Source organism: Cebidichthys violaceus, unplaced genomic scaffold, assembly GCF_023349555.1.
Source record: "Cebidichthys violaceus isolate CVI_PGR_0920_01 unplaced genomic scaffold, fCebVio1.0.p SCAF_22, whole genome shotgun sequence".
Classification (NCBI taxonomy): domain Eukaryota; kingdom Metazoa; phylum Chordata; class Actinopteri; order Perciformes; family Stichaeidae; genus Cebidichthys; species Cebidichthys violaceus.
In genome coordinates, this window is record NW_027176395.1 from 4,705,945 (window position 1) to 4,723,847 (window position 17,903).

At 42.4% G+C, this 17,903-nt stretch overlaps 1 protein-coding gene across 6 annotated transcripts in view; it reads right to left on the reverse strand.

Moving 5' to 3' along the window:
* Nucleotides 1-17,903, reverse strand: part of nrxn3a (neurexin 3a) — a 154,359-nt gene that overhangs the window by 117,478 nt on the left and 18,978 nt on the right. For all 6 annotated transcript variants that reach the window (XR_011103564.1, XR_011103563.1, XM_068717645.1 and 3 more), the window contains 4 exons: nucleotides 15,716-16,891; nucleotides 6,593-6,613; nucleotides 5,666-5,692; nucleotides 3,856-3,867 (listed from right to left, as the gene is read on the reverse strand). Coding sequence is in view for 4 of the 6 variants with exons in the window: in XM_068717645.1 (XP_068573746.1) it covers nucleotides 3,856-3,867; nucleotides 5,666-5,692; nucleotides 6,593-6,613; nucleotides 15,716-16,400 (745 nt within the window). In the remaining 2 variants the exon portion in view is untranslated. The remainder of the gene's footprint in view (nucleotides 1-3,855; nucleotides 3,868-5,665; nucleotides 5,693-6,592; nucleotides 6,614-15,715; nucleotides 16,892-17,903) is intronic.

Sequence of the window (17,903 nt, forward strand, 5' to 3'; positions counted from 1 at the left end):
TTAGGGCTGGCTCAGGTGTATGGTTAGGGCTGGCTCAGGTTCATAGTTAGGGCTGGCTCAGGTTCATAGTTAGGGCTGGTTCAGGTTTATAGTTAGGGCTGGTTCAGGTTTATAGTTAGGGCTGGTTCAGGTTCATAGTTAGGGCTGGCTCAGGTTTATAATTAGGGCTGGCTCAGGTTCATAGTTAGGGCTGGTTCAGGTTTATAGTTAGGGCTGGCTCAGGTTTATAGTTAGGGCTGGTTCAGGTTTATAGTTAGGGCTGGCTCAGGTTTATAATTAGGGCTGGCTCAGGTTCATAGTTAGGGCTGGTTCAGGTTTATAGTTAGGGCTGGCTCAGGTTTATAGTTAGGGCTGGCTCAGGTTTATAGTTAGGGCTGGCTCAGGTTTATAGTTAGGGCTGGCTCAGGTTTATAGTTAGGGCTGGTTCAGGTTTATAGTTAGGGCTGGCTCAGGTTTGTCTTGGACCAGCCCCATGATATGCTACTATAGGCCTAGACTGCTGGAGGACTTCCTAGGATATACTGAGCTCCTCTCTCCTCTTCTTTCTCTCCTTCTGTATGAATTCATGTCCCATTAACGCTCATTACTAACGTTGCTTCTTCACCGGTGTCTTTGTGCTTTCTCTCCTCACAGGTTTAATTGGATCATGGTTATATCTGGACCCTGGTCCTGCCTGAAACCAACTGCTACTATTATTATTATTATTATTATTATAAGTCACTTTTTTATTACTATTACCGGTACAATTAATATTTTTATTATCATTACCATACTATTATATCCACTGCTGCAGTTATTATTAGTAGTCATAATTTTTCCATTATTAGACTTAAATCATATGCATTGAATGTGTTGTAACTCTGTTATGTTGTTCATTCTGTACACATGACATCTAACACACTTCTGTCCATCCTGATAGAGGATCCCTCCTCTGTTGCTCTCTCCGAGGTCTCTTCCTTTCTTCCATGTTAAAGGTGTTTTTTGGGGGAGTTTTTCCTGTTCCAATGTGAGGGTCCCGGGACAGAGGATGTCGTATATGTACAGATTGTAAAGCCCTCTGAGGACAATTTGTGATTTGTGATTTTGGGCTTTACAAAATAAATTGAATTGATTTTAATTGAACTGTCAGAAAAGATGATTAATGGTGTGTAGCTAATGGTGCGCTTACACAAAATGCTTTGCTACCGGGCGTTCAGGCATAAGAAATAAGTACTGGTTTGACGGTTTGACTAACATCCCTGAGAATGAAGGTTTATCAGATGCCAAAACACTATTTCACAGCGGACAATCACTTTAGCCAATAGAAATACTCTGTTCACATTACAAAGTCATCTTCCAGGAAAAGGAATGTGTAATTGCACATAATTGATTGGCCATTGCGCTGCAGCTCAAGTTAAGCCAGGTGCAATGACTTTGGCTTCCGTGTTGGTGCTATTGCTCTGTCAAGAATCATAGATGGATCCAAACTAAAATGGTAGGTTGAAAAAACTGCTTAAGACAGTGAGCATAAACAAAGAATGAAGGTAATAAAAAATGACAAGATTGGAAAGTGGTAGTGACTTTTGAAAGAGAAGATAGAGGTCAGATAAAGGCAAAAAAGATGGAAAGGTAATTAGGGAGTAGATGAAGAGTGAAAGTGAAGAAGACAACAGAGACAGCAGGGAGATAGACCAAGAGAATATTCAAGTAGAGAAAGAGTCTAACAAAAGGAATGAAAATGAGAAGAGACGCACTCTGTATGAGCCCAGGACAGTAAAATAGGACTCCTCGACGGCAGCGACACACTTTCCTGTCTCTTTGTGTCTTTCTCCCTGCCACCAGTGAGCCGCCATCCAAATAGAGCCAGAATGGAGCCTCTCGTCTGCCTAACAGGAGGCGACAGGGAGCCTGATGCCTAATAATGTCTACCACCTCGCTCAGGGATTAGACACAGCAACAAGCAAGAGAGACAGGTGTATGGAGAGAGGAATCTCCAGGAGCTTATACAAGCTTGGTTCTGTGAATTGGGGAAGCCATTACAGGTGATTGCAGCAGGCAAATGATATGGAACTAGAGGTGAGCCCGAATAGTCGGCAATTTGACGGATATATCCTGATTCAAGCCAATCTAAAAATGGTGTTATGGGACAAAGATCATTCCATTCTGGCTATATCGGGGTGCTGAATAAATTATTTTGGATTGAATTGCTTGGTTTCTCCTAATAAATCATGATATATAGACTATTTGGGTATAAATAATAACAATACTTTTAATAAAAATGAGAAAATAAGTCAATCAGTCTTGTGGGGAGGCACATATAAACCAATGCAATGTATCCTATAGCATAATCTCATCACATGTTCTCTAAGTAAAACCATGATTTGCAAATTATCTTATATTATATTATAGCTGTATCTGTAGGGAATTAGTATTGTTATCTGTTGCAACCCTACTGTTAAAACATGTGGAAAGTATGTGGTAAAATGTGGTAAAGTAAAAACAACATTTGCCTCCAAGTGTAGTAGAATAGATGTATGAAGTACCATTCAATGCTTCAGTGCTTGCATTCAGCTCTGTCGCTGCCTCTCTATTCAATAAATAATACTTAATCTGTATACCAACTAGCTTATAATGGCCTCACAAAGACGCCCAACAAACACCAAACCAAAACATACAAAAGAAAAGGTTACCAGTCAGTTTGTGTAATTTCTAAAAATTTAAAATGGTACTAGTAATAATATTTGAAGGAATATTTTTAACAGTTTGCCTGGCAAATATCTCAATACATAGAATATCACACATGACTTTACAGTCAGTTGAACTGGTTGTGTGTTTTAAAGATGCTAAATTGAACATTGTGAACAACTATTATCTATGTAAAGATATAGAGGAGTAATGTCTACCTGAGCAGAGACTGAAGGTGTTGAAATGTTAGTATTTCTACACACTGTAAAGACTACTTGCAAGTCAAAATGGACATGAGGCCTGGAACTATTAACATTCTTGTTTTTAGTTTATTTTATACTTTTTCTCATTTAATCAGAGTTTTTCTCTACTTTATTCTGGTGTCTGCAACTGTACCTGCCAGTTTTTAAGTTGTTACAATATTTAATCTATCTGACCGACGGGCAGTGCTCCAAATCTACGCACAGCACAGCAATTGTTGCTTGTAGGGTGAACATCTCTCTGCAGTCCAGATGCAAGTCCTCAGATCTAAAAGGTGTGTTGTTCAGTAAGTGAGCTTCCTGAAGTCACACCTGTAGCTCCAGGACACCCTGCTCCCCTCCAAACCATCTCAGGCAGGTCATTCGTTTGACTGGCAGCATAAATGAATCAAATACTAAATGCACCAAGTTATGTCACACCACCAACAAGCAGGTTGGGTGTGAACATGGCTTTAGATTATAGAGTTTAAGACAGCACTTGTCAACAGAAAGCCTGCCCCTCACAGCTTCCATCAGCCAGCAGAGAGAATGTCGTTTGAACGAGTAGAAACCCCGATTTACTGAGGAAGAGGGTGGAGAGGCTTGTTCTTGTGAAAAGCGATCCACAGCGACTGTAGCTCATAAATCTGTTTGACGCCGTCCCTGTATACACTGTACGGCATTCTAGCAAATTACTAAACACACACAGGCACAGTAAGAAAACACAAAGCGACGCGCTCTCTCTTTTCTTTCTCCTTCTATTCAGGTTGGCTTAATTACTCGCTTGATCCAAGCACCCTCAGTGAGAAACCATTACAGAGGGGACACTGAACACAGACAAGTAAACACATTAGAGCATCAAACACATTGCACCACACTTCTCTCAAACACTCACAGAGCGAGCGTCGTTTTTCATATTGGCGGAAAAGGAAAGATTTCGAAAAAGCTGTACCTTTGCTTTTAGCTAGAGGAGCAGGAGGAGGCGGAGACAGAAGAGAGGATCCACAGCCGAGACAACCCAGGCAGGGAGGAAGAAGAGGAGGAGAGGTGAGACTGACACCAAGCACATCAATGTATATATGAATACATGGCATGAGGATAAATCAATGTACAATAGCAGCTGTACATCACAAAACACTTGAAACATGCACCCACAACAGGATTCCAGGATCTATGAATGTCACACCAACTCTGCCCTGCAAAGGCAGAGAACGACACACACGCTGGAGTTTTGAGGCTGCTCAGGTAAACGGGATGTCAATAATAAAGCCTTCATTTTAGGACCATATTGTTGCTGAACATATTAGCATAGTATATAATACCTAAGATGCAGATATTGCATTCTGCCTTTGAATCATCTTCAGAGGCTGTGAGGAATTTTAAGTTTTAAAGCATTCCTAGTGCTGGATATTATGTGTCACAGTGTGTTTACTTAGGAAGTGTTAAACCAAGGAGTGTGGTCATTGAATGTATATTGAGTGACTGTGATGGGGGTTTGAGGAATGTCAGAAGGTGTAAATCTGCGGGGGAAGTGGGTAGTTCACTGAGGTGTCTGCCCAGGACAATGGGTCAGGATCCAAGGAGGAGCCCATTGGACTTCAGCCAATCGTGGAGCTGATCGATAGGTTGAGGAATGCAACTCTGGGGGGGCAAAGGAGCTGTTTGTCCCCTGAGAGAATCAGACTTCCTTCGTACCATGGGGCAGATACATCTGTCCTGTGGTATGAACGGGGTCTCATATTTCTTGAAATATTTGACTATCGGTAGTGTAATTTGGTTTGTGATTGTTTTGGCTTCTGTTAACAATATTAAATACTTTTGATTTTGACCTGGACCTGCTGACTCCTGCCCTGCTTGCTGATGAAACAAAGAGTGCGAAAGGGGGGGCTGCTGCTTCTTCTCTTCAGTGGCCTTCTTCTCCACTATGGCCTTCTTCCTCTCTGTTTGAGAAATTTCTGAACATTACAAGGCTAAAAGAGGAAAATGTAAGGACTTTCCAGCTTTCTTGCCTTTTTCTAGTTTGTTTATGATAAATAAACTTCATTTTGAATATTTATATTTCATAAGAATTACTCTTCATATTGAGATTGTTGTATCATTCATCATATCATTTCATATTTTGAGATATTCGATTAATATTGGAAAATAATCATGTTTTTTTGTGTTGTAAGTACAATATTTCTTTCTGAATTGTAGTGGCGTAGAAATGGAAGTACTGAAGAAGTACAACTACCTCAAAATTGTACTTCAGAACAGTACTTGGTACATACAGTAGGTACTTTCCCCACGGCGGCTGGACTGCAAACCGATGTAGTCTGTGTTGGCAGGTGCTACTACTCTGCTAAGTAAGGTTACGCTAGTTAGCTTTTAACCTTACTGTCAGCAGAAACTACTTAGGCTCCATCAGAACTGCATTTAGTTACTACCAGTTTCTATACTGTATTTAAATGTAGTTACATAAAAGAAAATGCTTGTGAAAACAGTGAGCACTAGTAAAGGCTGTTGGTAGTTATCTCAGTTACTAGCTTCACCTTTAAACAGCTCTCTTGTTTAGCTGGAGGCCAGTGACCCTGAGCCACTTCCTAGCGGTTGTGTAGTGCGTTCTGGCTTCGTAGGGCAATAAAGCAGAATGATCAAAAAAATCACACTGTATTTTAAAAAATGCACTTTCATTTTCTACAGCGCGAAAACATGCAGCTCCACACTACACTCACACACACAAAGCACAGACATAAGAGAGAAGAGGTGAAGGAGAGGCATACCTTGTTCTGCCATCATATGTGCAAGGCCTTGAGAACAGAAAAGAGAAGGAAGGGGAAGAAGCACAAAGAACTCTTAAGCACAGAGCACACTTAGTTTCAATACTCAATGGTATTGTGATGATACATGTTTTCCCAGGAGAGAAAGCATGGCATCAGATCACACAAAGTTTCCAGTGGCTTTCCTCATTAGAAATACCAGCATGTTAGCAGAAGTGATAGCCTGCAGGAAAAAAACCATTGTACCTCTTCTCTGTCTTGGGTTCAATAACAGAGCTCACATTCTCTGAGCTGCTGTCTGGACTTAAACCTGCAGTAACCCCCCCCCCCCCCCATCAGAAGATAATGGATGGATGGAATCACCCCCATCAGTTCCTACAGATATTAAAGCTGACCACATGAATCATAACTAAATCTAAGGCCACCTTAGGCTACCTGTCATGCGCATTTTCAATTTGCACATAAATTAAAATGATTGCAAAACTAGAATTAGCACCTCGCGGTTGTATGCCTCCGCCAACCAGGGCGGTTCACATCCATGTCTGTCCAAAATGTCAGCACTTCATCATTTTATCCTATTAGACATTTGTGTGAAATTGTCATAATTAGCATATGAATTATTGAGTTATGGCCAAATACATGTTTTGAGAGGTCAAAGTGACCTTTGAAAAAATTCTCTCAAGGTGTTATTCCTGAGATCTTGTGTTCACAACAATGGACCGGACGGACAACCAGGAAACCTAATGCCTCCGGCCACGCTGTCCGCGTTGTGGAGGCATACCAACACTATGCTTGCTCATATTATAGACTCACCGAGCCGATGCAATGTTTGTATTGGCCTAGCCTGTCTGGATATCTGCAGCTATACTAATGATTGCTATGGCTGTCATATACTTAATTCATTTCTCTTTTTTTTTTATTCAAACTCACCTGGCATATTGTTCTTGACTTCTGGAATACAAGGGGAGAGAGAAAACAAGCAAACAAAGCCAGTATTAGAAACACTCTTATTACTTGCATGCTATATATCATGCAAAAATATTATACACTTCATAGTCCATACAAAGGGCCGGCAGAGGGCACAGCCATGTGCATGTCATTTACAATGCAGAAAGTTTTAGCAACAAGGTGTTAAAGCAGCAACATTTGGTCTGGAAGCATTCAGTGTCATTAGATCACATATCCAGCGTGAGGCAGAAGGCATCTTTTCCTCCACGAGACACACAGACTTTTGGTATCTCCATTGTCTTTCAGTGCAGACATATCACCCTACTTGATGAGCATCCTCAGGTGCTGTTGTTAAAGTCTAAAGACATAATAAAAACCCAAAATAAGGTCATCCTTTAAGTGAAGCTCCAGTCCCACGTTCCGGTAAAGTGTGAGACAGATTAAACAGCATACTGATGATTTTGCTATTCTTGGAGCCACTGCAGAGTAAAAGTGTCAGGGTTGATACAGCCACGGGGCCACAAACATAATGATCCAGGATTCCCCTGGAAACAATACGTATCCAGAGTGAAACTCTTGGAATAATGGCTTTTAGTGCTAGTCAAGTGAAAACGTAGACCTGAAGGTAGCAACAGGTAAACAGTGTGGGGCTCTCTGAATAGTGTCCATTTCTACACAGCTGCTTCCACTAGCAATATTGCCTTCTGGGAAAACTGAAAATAATGGCAAAGCAATGTCATGTCTGTTATGTGCTTCAAAGAAAGTAGTGGTCATTACCAACACAAACAAGGAGAGTAACTTAGAAACCGAATGATTGAAACACCATCATAGCACAGTAGAAACAATGCAATAAACCCTCTATGTCTATAGCTAAATCCTGCAGTGATAAACGGATGAGATCAAATAAAAAATGAAATCAGGGAGTTGGCACGGTTGAATCATCTTCAGAGAGACATGAATATTGCTGACAGATTCTGTTTGTCTGAAGATAACTCGACCAAATATTGGACGGAGCAGGGAGTTGATATTTCCCCTCTAAAGGCCCAACACCAAAACCAGACAAAGTTCATCATCAAAACCACTGCTCTTCTTTGATTATTGAAATACATGGAGCCCTATAGTGAGGCCACTCACAGAAATGAAGCAGCTGGAAAATGAAGTTAAAGGTAATTGAACAGAGATGCAGTGAATGTTCTTCGCAGGAACTAATTGAGCCAATCAGAAGAAGAAGAAGTCAATCAGATATGTATTAGATACTAATTCAGTTTAAACTGAGGACTGTTAGCTGTGCTCCAACTAGCAAAGGAGCGCTGTGTGTGTGTGTGTGTGTGTGTGTGTGTGTGTGTGTGTGTGTGTGTGTGTGTGTGTGTGTGTGTGTGTTAGGATGACCGTGTGTTCTTTCTTACCAGAGCACATTACATGTGGCTTGTATTGCTACCGTTGTGACAGAGTCAGAACTTTTCTTTATTGCAGTTGTGACGTCAGTTAGAATTGATTTATTCAGAGCTGTGGAATATTTAATCATCCATGTTTGCTCACTGCATCCGAGCCTTCCTTACCCTCAGCTACAGGTTGTATCAACTTCTTTTTAAAATACAACATTTTTAATTACCGGTTATCTTATCAGTATTGGCCATGAGAAGCAGGTAATTATCGGTTATCACACCGGCTGAAAAATTTCATATTGCGCATCCCTAAATATTATCAATCAGCAGGTTAAATAAAAAATGGTCTGTTAGACTTCCATCTGAAAACAATCCTGCAAAAACATTAGATTTGTAAATAGTTTGTATAGCAGGAGATCACTATATTACATATATTTTGACATTGTTTTACAGTATGTTTTCGTTACACAAGCATGTAAGTACATGCATCTATGTACAAAAACCTGCATGTGTCAGAAAGTATGTGGCCTGTGTTGAATAAATCACCTCAAGCGTACTATACTATGTCCCACGTACAGTTGCTGCATCTCTAGCTTGATATTGTTAAATGTGTGGAGTCCAGCTTTAAACAACCTTTGTGAATGTACTGTCTTTTATAGAATCCTGATTGACGCTCAAGTCTGCCATCATTATGCAGCACATTTTGGATGACGGTCTGACTGGTCAAACAATCCTGTTTTGGCTTTTGATGGATGCGAAAAAATGCAAAAAAAACAGAACCTGTTCTGAAAACTTTAATAACGAGTCGGTGTGTAAATGTTGAGGTGCAGAATTGTCCAATATGGATGTACTTCTTAGGATACTGGACTGCGGAGTCACAATGGGAATGTTTGCTCCTGATAGACTGAAAATGTAAATATAGGTTGCATGTAGGCACTCATTTCCACTGCATGGCTCGGCTACATTCCACTCAACTCACTTTTGCTACCCGTGCTTTTCTCGATCTTGTTTTCAACTGCAGATAATACCCCGTCTCCCCTTTGATGGAGGCAGGAGTCTCAGTTGATTGCCGTAGCATGAATCAGCCGCGACATCATTTTCGACGCCACACTTACTGAATCCTTTCATCGGCACTCAAGCAAAGGAATAATAATGTAAAGCAAAAGCGAGGCAATGCCACATCAGAAAGCCCAACAAAACCACGACAAACTAAAGGTCAAACATAGCACTGATAAAACAGCACAATAGATGAAATACAAAACAACCAATTGTACATCGTATTGTAGTAGTGTCGTATAGTTTTTATTCTATTTTTTTAAATCTGGGGAAAGTGAATAAAAACTCTCAGTCCCAAATGTGACGTGAGGTAATGAAGTGGTGATTCTCTCTGATCAGTGGTCTGCAGTGTTTTAACTTCACCTTCTAGTATCAGCTCAGCTCACCTGGAACCTCGACCGAGGTTGTACCAGAAAAACTAACAACAACACTTTTGCTGTATCAAAAGCAAAAAAAGAGCGAGCCGAGCGTAGCATGCAGTGGAAATGCAGCATTAGTGTCCTTTATGGAGGAACAGCAAGCTGGGGAGAGAGTAGATTAACAATTTCATCTTTCAGTTCCCTCTCCCATTCCAGTTTGATTTTCTGCTCTAATCCATCATTAGAAGCTCAATCTCTCTGTCCCGACCCTCCTGCTCTATCATTATTTTGTTCTCTATCTTGACCTACTTCCTTTGAAAATCTACTTCCCCTGTATTGTGCCTCTGATTCTGTCACCACTAGGCTTTGGTGCATGTGCGTGTGCGTGTGCGTGTGCGTGTGCATGTGCGTGTGCATGGACAGAGAGAGGCCTGCAAACACATACATATTTAATGTGGTACCAGTCAACACTCACAGGTACAACTCCCAGTGGCAAGCTAGCCAGCATTGAACTCAATACAATTACTGTACAAGGGAGCTCTGAAATATGTCCTCCTCTCTGTTATGAATGTATAAATCTATATCCTCCAGCTCTCCTCAGAAATTTCTCCCAAATATAAAATCCAAACCGATCACCATTCTTTGGGGATGACTCAGCGGTGCTTTGAAAAACGTATTTAGTCATCAGTGGAAACATAATCTAGGTAAGAGCATGACTCTCTCTTTAATTCAATAGCCAAAAGGTGACGCGAGGATAGCGGGGGTTTAGAGCTCAAAGTGGATTACTTAAAGGGATGATTCATGATGTGTTGGATAAAGTAGGAAAGCACAGTGATTAATGAGGTATTTCAAATGCTGCTTTCTCTCATCAGTGCTGGCTTAACTGATGTTTCCTTCATGTTATTAACATGGAAGGTATGTGTACACACACACACACACACACACACACACACACACACAACATTCCCACAGGATAAATGATAGTCCTAACATTGTAGCGGGCTTGATTATTACTGTTTTCATCATCATTATTGTAACAGCCATCATCTCCTCACCAGCAGCCATGTTTCATGTTGATATGAACATACGGGTGGCTGGAGAAACAGACAGGGAGGGCTGCTGAAGCCATCTGCTCGTGATGGGGTATACAGCTGGTGGACCGTGGGCCGGGTGACACAGGGCTGAGATCCGTTAGAGAGGGAACCTCAGACTGGAAGCCGCTGTGTTTCCTAGTTTCTGCTCGACAGACAGAGGGCTTCTTTTGCGTGAGTTCAATTTACACCTCATTTTGTGTTCTTTGTCAGGAATACTTCCTCAGAGAACGCAAATATTACTTGGCTGAAAAGTGTTTTTTTTTCAGATTAAGGTTTCTTTTTCTGAGGCATCAACCAATATGTGTCTGTATTTTTGAATCAACAAAATGGAGCCTCCATAGTTCGAGCCCTGACAAAGACCGCGCAGACCAGATCCTCTCCTTCTGTTCTTACCTTCCACAATAAAAGATCAAGGCACATTTTGCATGTGTGTAAAAGCCTTTAGAAAGTTTACCAAAACCACGATCTTTTTTATTTTTGTTGTCTAAACCTTACCAAGTAGTTTTTTCGCTGAAGTTATCATACTTTGGAAGTGTATTTTGAAAAAAATGATGCATCTTACGAGTGGAAACTGACAAACTGCTTCTTAGTTTGAAGCTTAGGACCACTGAACAAGTGGTGGCATTTTATGAGATGGGAGTGAGAACGGTTTGTCACTGCCCCATCAGATAAGATGACCACTCCGTTCAAAGGACTGTACAGGATACACCTTCAGCTCCTCTCTCTGACCTCCTCAGGGAACGCTCTCTCTCCTCATCTCCTCAAAGACACATTTAAGGTATTGTAACATCCTCAATGACGCCGGTCCTCGATCAATATCTGGGTCACTGGCTGGAGGACAAAGGACAGGAGGAAGCTGAATTAGCAGAGCGCAAAGCACCCTGTGTGTCGTTGTAGATTACATGGACCAACCAGGTCTTTTGTCGTTTAATTTGAAGGACTTTTGGTTGGATCTTTATGTCAGGAACAACAAAAAGACATTTTCTTTTTCTAAATAATAAAGAGAGTAACTGACGACACAGTGCTGGTGAGTGATATGATTCTTTAGAGCTGTGTTACTTCCTCCACATCATTCAGATACATGTCATGTTTGTGTAAACAATTAAAATAAAGTGCATTAGGATATGTGTCAGACATTTGATGATCAGTAATCATGGGCTGACACATTCTCTCCCTGATGTATTCAAAAAACAAGCGAACCACCATTCCACCTCACCCAGCCTCATTAAGCCCGTTAACAATCAGCGTTCCCTGCTTCCCTTTCACCTGTCTGCCTGGCAGGAGGCAGCCAGGCAGACAGGCGAGAGAGGCAGAGCCAGACATAACTCACCACTGGGAACAGGTCCCAATGTGGAGGCCGTAAATCAAGGTTGGGAAAGGCGGCCTATCAGCCTACAAGGGTCACCAGTGCCCTCGCATCGATGGCTCAGTGAGTCACGCATCACAGTGCTGAGCGGCTGGAGGGCGGTGAGAGGTGGTGTGTGTGTGTGTGTGTGTGTGTGTGTGTGTGTGTGTGTGTGTGTGTGTGTGTGTGTTTTGAGGGGAGAACTGTGAGAGGATAAGGGAGTCGGGAGAGGGAGGATGTGAAGCGCTGCCTACAGATGTAAGAGCTGGCACACCAGTTCTAGGAATGACTGAGAACACCACATTCAAACACTTCTTCACTTCCAAAATAGTGCCATAAAACGTTAGACCTGTAAACTTGTGAAGGACAGAGGTTTTCCATTTTCTTTACTTCCTCGAGTCAAAATATCCGCTGAAACAAAAGTCGATCTAATAAGGACACGATAAATGGATAAATGGACGGACGTGTTTAGCCCCACTATTAGTAGGACCAAGCGAAGCAAGATCATCAGTATGCCATCGACTCTGTCAAAACACTTTAGTAACTTCGGGTTATAAGAACCTGCCATCCTCATTTTAGACTTTTCCGGCCCTTGGCCAGTGCTGTGTGTTGGCAGGAAGGTGTGGCCGGCTGGAGAGAGCCTGAAAAGATGGAGCTAATTAAAACCAGTGATCTTTGTGGGTTGTTCCTCTGCCATCTCAGATAGCATCAATCTCATCACAGTTAACATCACATTTAAATATAAAAAAAGGTTCAATTCTGTATGGATTATGCCAAATATATTTCATGAAGGCAATTGGATGGTTCGCAATCACATTCATTACTTGAATGACGCAACAAATGGGAGCAATTTGGGGTTCGATGTCTCGTCAAAGGACACTTCGACCTGCAGCCGGGGATCATACCACCGGTCACGGAGTCAGGCATCAACGTGTTCGAAGCCAATGTGTCTGAGAGAAAAGCACCGCCGCCGGGTTACGTGGATCCTGGGTCTGGATGTAGCGCCTGCACTCTGCGATCCTGGTTTTTAGAGCTCTTTGTGTTTTTCCCATGCTAAGCCACTTGGGCGTTTGATAAGACAGATTACATTTCTTGTGGAACGAGATATAGCGCCTCTTCGTTTCAGTGTTTTTCCTTATCGGTGGGTGTGTGTGAGGATCAAGGAAAGCAGTGTTTTAAGCAGTGATGAGATCAGATTTTACAAGCAGTTGCCTCAAGTTTTGGGGAGACGTTTGTACACTACTTTTGGAAGAAATTTAAATTCATTTGAAGTAGTGGATCAGAGCTCAAAATGAGCCAATGTTCAAACTCTTTAGCTGATTATTTTACATAGCACCATCATTTCAGTGGAGGTTTTTCCTTTTTGATAAGGCACTCTTCCTGTGTAACAGTGCTGAACATGTTACTTCTACACTCTTTCCTGGAATCTGTATTCTAATTCATCTGCTTGTTTCTTTAGTTTGTTTAGTGCAGATTCTCCTGATACGACTAAACTGGCTGATTGGGAGGCTTTTTTCAGATGGTGTAGATGGAAAGATTAAATGTTAAATGTCCGACCCTAACATTGAATAATATAATATGAATAATATGAATTTTTGGAAATGATTTCATTCCACTCCATATCCCCTTGCCGCCTTGTCACACCATGTGACTTAATTTATCATACAGAGACATACTGTGTGTCTTTTATTATAGGACGTGTCGCTGTGTGCACCATGCACCCTGTCCAGAAGCTCTCCAGATAAGGGAGAACACACACTGCTGTGAAACTAGAGGCCTTAGCCTCGTTTCGGTTCTCACAGATGTCGAACCGAAGAACACGGAAAGATTGAAACAAATGTACACCAAGTTAAACGAGACTTGTGATGTTGTAGGACGTTTATGCCAAATTTGAAGAAATTCCCTCTCGAGATAGCATGTTCAGGAGAATGGGACAGACGAAAAGCCTCCGGAGGCCTGAAAACGTCATTCAGTGGAACACGCCAAACTAATCGAGACTCACAGACCAAGGTCAAATAATGGGTCTGAAGTATTAACAGTGATGAGAGAGATGCTAAACTATTCAGCAGATTAGTGGATCTGAGCGGCCTGGATGATGGGGCAAACATAATCAGATCCCAGACCTGTACTAACAAGAACAGAGAGCACTCTCTCATACATCTGACTGGTACTCAGAGCAGAGGAAGTGTGTCACCTCCAGCTACAGTGAGTCCTCCCCCCCCGTCTGATGTCGTGACAAAGCAAATTTTCTTTAATACTTAACACGCAAGTCTTCTGCTTCTAGACAATAAAAAGAGAAAAACATTTCTACCTTTGGAGCCCACACCTTTCACCTAAATGCCACCAAGTCAAAGCAGCTCAAAGCAGCCCCCCCCCCCCCCCCCCCCCCACACACACACACACCCTCCCTCCCTCCCTTTACTTCAAACTCCGGGAGAGATAGATTAAAAAAACCCTAATCTTTAAATTCCAGATTCCCTGGCCTTTTGTCTGTATGCAGGGGATTTGGCGTCAGCACAAATGAGATGTAAATTCCATATTTGTGAGAGGTTAAGAAGAGCGCTCGAATTCAGAGATGGGGGGAAAAAATAGCTAAACAAATATATTACAACAAATTACCTCTGATTGGAATTAATTCAATGGAAAAGACTTTCTCATCGAAGTGGTATTGATTATCTCATAAGGAGTCAGATTATTGTGTACTCCTCAGCTGCTGGGAGCAGCCGGAGAATGTGTATTGATTGTGAATAATTAAGTACATGACAAGAGTTTCTTCAGAGCCCAGAAAAAGAGCAGAGCTTCCGGGATCCATTTCATGTGCTGACTGCATGTTCACCAATTACCACAACAAAACAGGCATTATCACAGAATGTTAAGTGCTCAGGATTTATCAAATCACAGGAAATCCAGTTTCTACATGAAGCAAGTGAAAGTGCCTTTTATTTGGCCTGCAGGGAGGAAATACTGGGGGGAAGGGGGAATGAGTAAAGGGCTCTTTTTTTAATAGAAATCCATTTTGGTCTTGGTACAGCCAGCTGTGGAGCGATTGAAACACAGCTCTGGTAAAATTCTCGGCACAAAAGAATGTGATATAAAACACCTGCCATCTTGTGATTGGGTGAAGAAAGGGGCTCAGGAGGCCCCATTCTCTCTATAGGCGTCCTTATCACTGCCTGCAGGACCGACACCATTAACCTGTGCCTCGCTGGCTAACCGTGCGTGGATTAGCTTTCTGATTTCAAAGCTCAGTCACACACACACACACACACACACACACACACACACACACACACACACTGTATATAGGATAATAGTAATCATTGGGTGAGTTAAGCAAGCCCACGCAGACAGACTGCCTCAGAGCCCAAGATGACTGGTGTAATAGCAGAGACAATCCTTAGACTAGAGCGATACAAAAAACAAGTAATGCTTCAAGGGTCATGATGTTGGTCATTAACCTTCCTGTAAAGTAACATGACAAATTCATTTAAGCTGTGCGGGTGAAATCAGCTGGATTCATGCCCGTGAAAAACAAACGGGACAGGTGCAGCTCTCCAAATGTGAAAGAACAATCAATTAAGCCAGGTCTTCTATTTGATAGATTATGTAGATGATTTTCACCTAATACTTCAATGCTCTGAATTATTGGCCACATTTCTAATTTGTTCAGCGAGTCAAACCAAGCCCTCAGGAATAGCAGTGGGCTGTGAGGCATATTTGGCATAATGCCTTCAAAAAGTAAAATGGTTAGAATACAAAATAAGAAATTAGTTAAATTTGAAGTTGAAGTGAGAGAATCTGTTTCACAGTTGGAGTCCTGCCAAAGTCTATCAAGGTGAATGAGAGTGTCATGTGTCATGCGTTACCTTCACTGCAGAAGCGGCCCTTGAATTCGGTTTTGGAGCAGTCACAGACCGGCTCTCCATCCACCACGGAGCACGTACCTCCATTCTCACATGGGTTCACCGTGCACCACCCTTCTGACTCCAGGGGCACATTAAGGCTTCCCAGGAACAGGGGCTGTGAGATGCCATATTTGAGGTCCGTAATTGAGCCCCTGAAGGGCTGCATGTTTCGCACCGTAGGCAGTGTGAGCGCACCGTTGCGGATATCCTGAGGCACTCCACCCAGGAACAGATCGCTGACGATTTTCATGAACTGACGCTGCGGCCGCACCTCATCTGCTTTGGCCTGGCCATCCAGTACCAGCACCGAGCGCAGGTTATACCTGCTCAGACTGGCAGAGTGCCAGCTGCCGTCATCCACCCGTCTGTCAGACACGACCGTGGTCTCGGCGCAGTCGATGCTGAATCTAAGCTGCAGTCGGCCCTCCACCACCGACAGCTGCAGAAAGTCACAGTAGCCGCCATCGTCAAAGTACAGCAGAAGCGCCTCCGAGGCTTCCGTCTTGAACTGGAAGCTGAGGTCACCGCGGGTGCTGGCATCCCAGCGGAGGTAGCGGGCCCACTGACCTGGTGTGCCTAAAAATTCCAGTCCCAGACACGTGCTGAGGAACACTTGCAGAGTGATGGAAAAACCTACAGGACCCATAGCTGCAAAGAATGTTTTACTCCAAGGTGTCTGAGGGAAAGTCAATCTGAAGGAAATCTTAGGATGGTCAGACTGAATTTAAGGGATCCAAAGTGTCATCAACAATATGTGTAGAGATATATTCTGATAAATATTTCTTATAAAAATATGTTTTCAAAGGGAAAAGGGCAGTAGTAGGAGAACAGTCGTTGTAGTTAACAGTCTTAGGGTCAGTATGTTCACATCAGTAAATTGTCCAGTAGTTGCAGGGCAGTGGTCGTACGGAGGAATCGTTGTTTTCCTCCGTAGGGTTAAAGAGAGGACCGGCAGGGGGACGGGATGTTTTAATAAGTTTCTTTTACACTTCAGAACAGATGCTATCGAGACTCGTGGTGCTAGGTCTGATGGAATGGACTTCTCTGGCTATCAGGGTGAGATGAATCTCCTCCTTCATGTTGTCCGTTGGGAGATGGAGCTGTCAAGGGATCCACTGGCCTCTCTTACTTCCATCACTGTCAAAAAAGAGAGGCAGAGGGTTATGATGGGTCACTCATCATTGATTTTACTACAGCACACATCCTTAGGTGCTTTCTTGCATCCAAATCTCATCACAGCACATGACATGAATGTGTACAATCTAATGAAGTTACATAAGCGCAGGTAGCCTTAGATAAACAAAAAGCCAGAAACATCAGCACTGTTACTATGGTTACCTGGGGTTTAACATCTTGTACTCAGTGGTAATAACTAAGCACATTTACTCAAGTACTGAACTGAGGTATAAGTAACTTGAGCATCCTAAACAGGGGAACTGCCCAGGGGCCTAACAGCTACACATGTATTATGATGTTCATATACAAACAGATACAATGGTGGTACTGGTTCCCATTTACAGTGTCACAACATATACAATGCCCCCAATGTGCTTAATGTATCATCATGTTCATTATACTCTGTAGGCTACTTGGACAGTTTCATTCATAACGATGTATGCTATTTAATCGGTTGATATATTTCTTTGTCGAAAAGCGTATTCTGCAAATCTTGGGTGCGTTCGTAAATCCAATCTGACGAGCGCTGCTGTCTGAAGACACAGAGCGTTCTATTTCTACATGAATTAAGGAACGGGTCGGTTCAAACCTATGAAAGAAAGACTTTCCTATGAATACTTCTTATGCAAAATACAGCCTCCTGTGCAAGAGCTGGTCACCAGTGAGGACGACAGTGATTATGATGAGATTAGACTGCAATGAAAAGAAGTTAGAGAACGTAGGCTACAGATAACACTAGTGAGAATGTAACCTAGTTAGCTGAACCTTTCATAAAATAGTATGGCAAATAACTTTCAGATGTGTCGGTGTCCACAGAACGCTCTGCGTCTCCTCGGACAGAGTGTCCACAGAGGCGTTTTCCTACAAAGCCTGCAATACATGTCAATTTCATCTTGTTACATGCATACAGTCTTTTCAAAATAAACTTCTGTCTTCACAAGAAACAATAGTTGCCCACAGTGTGGTGCTCTGA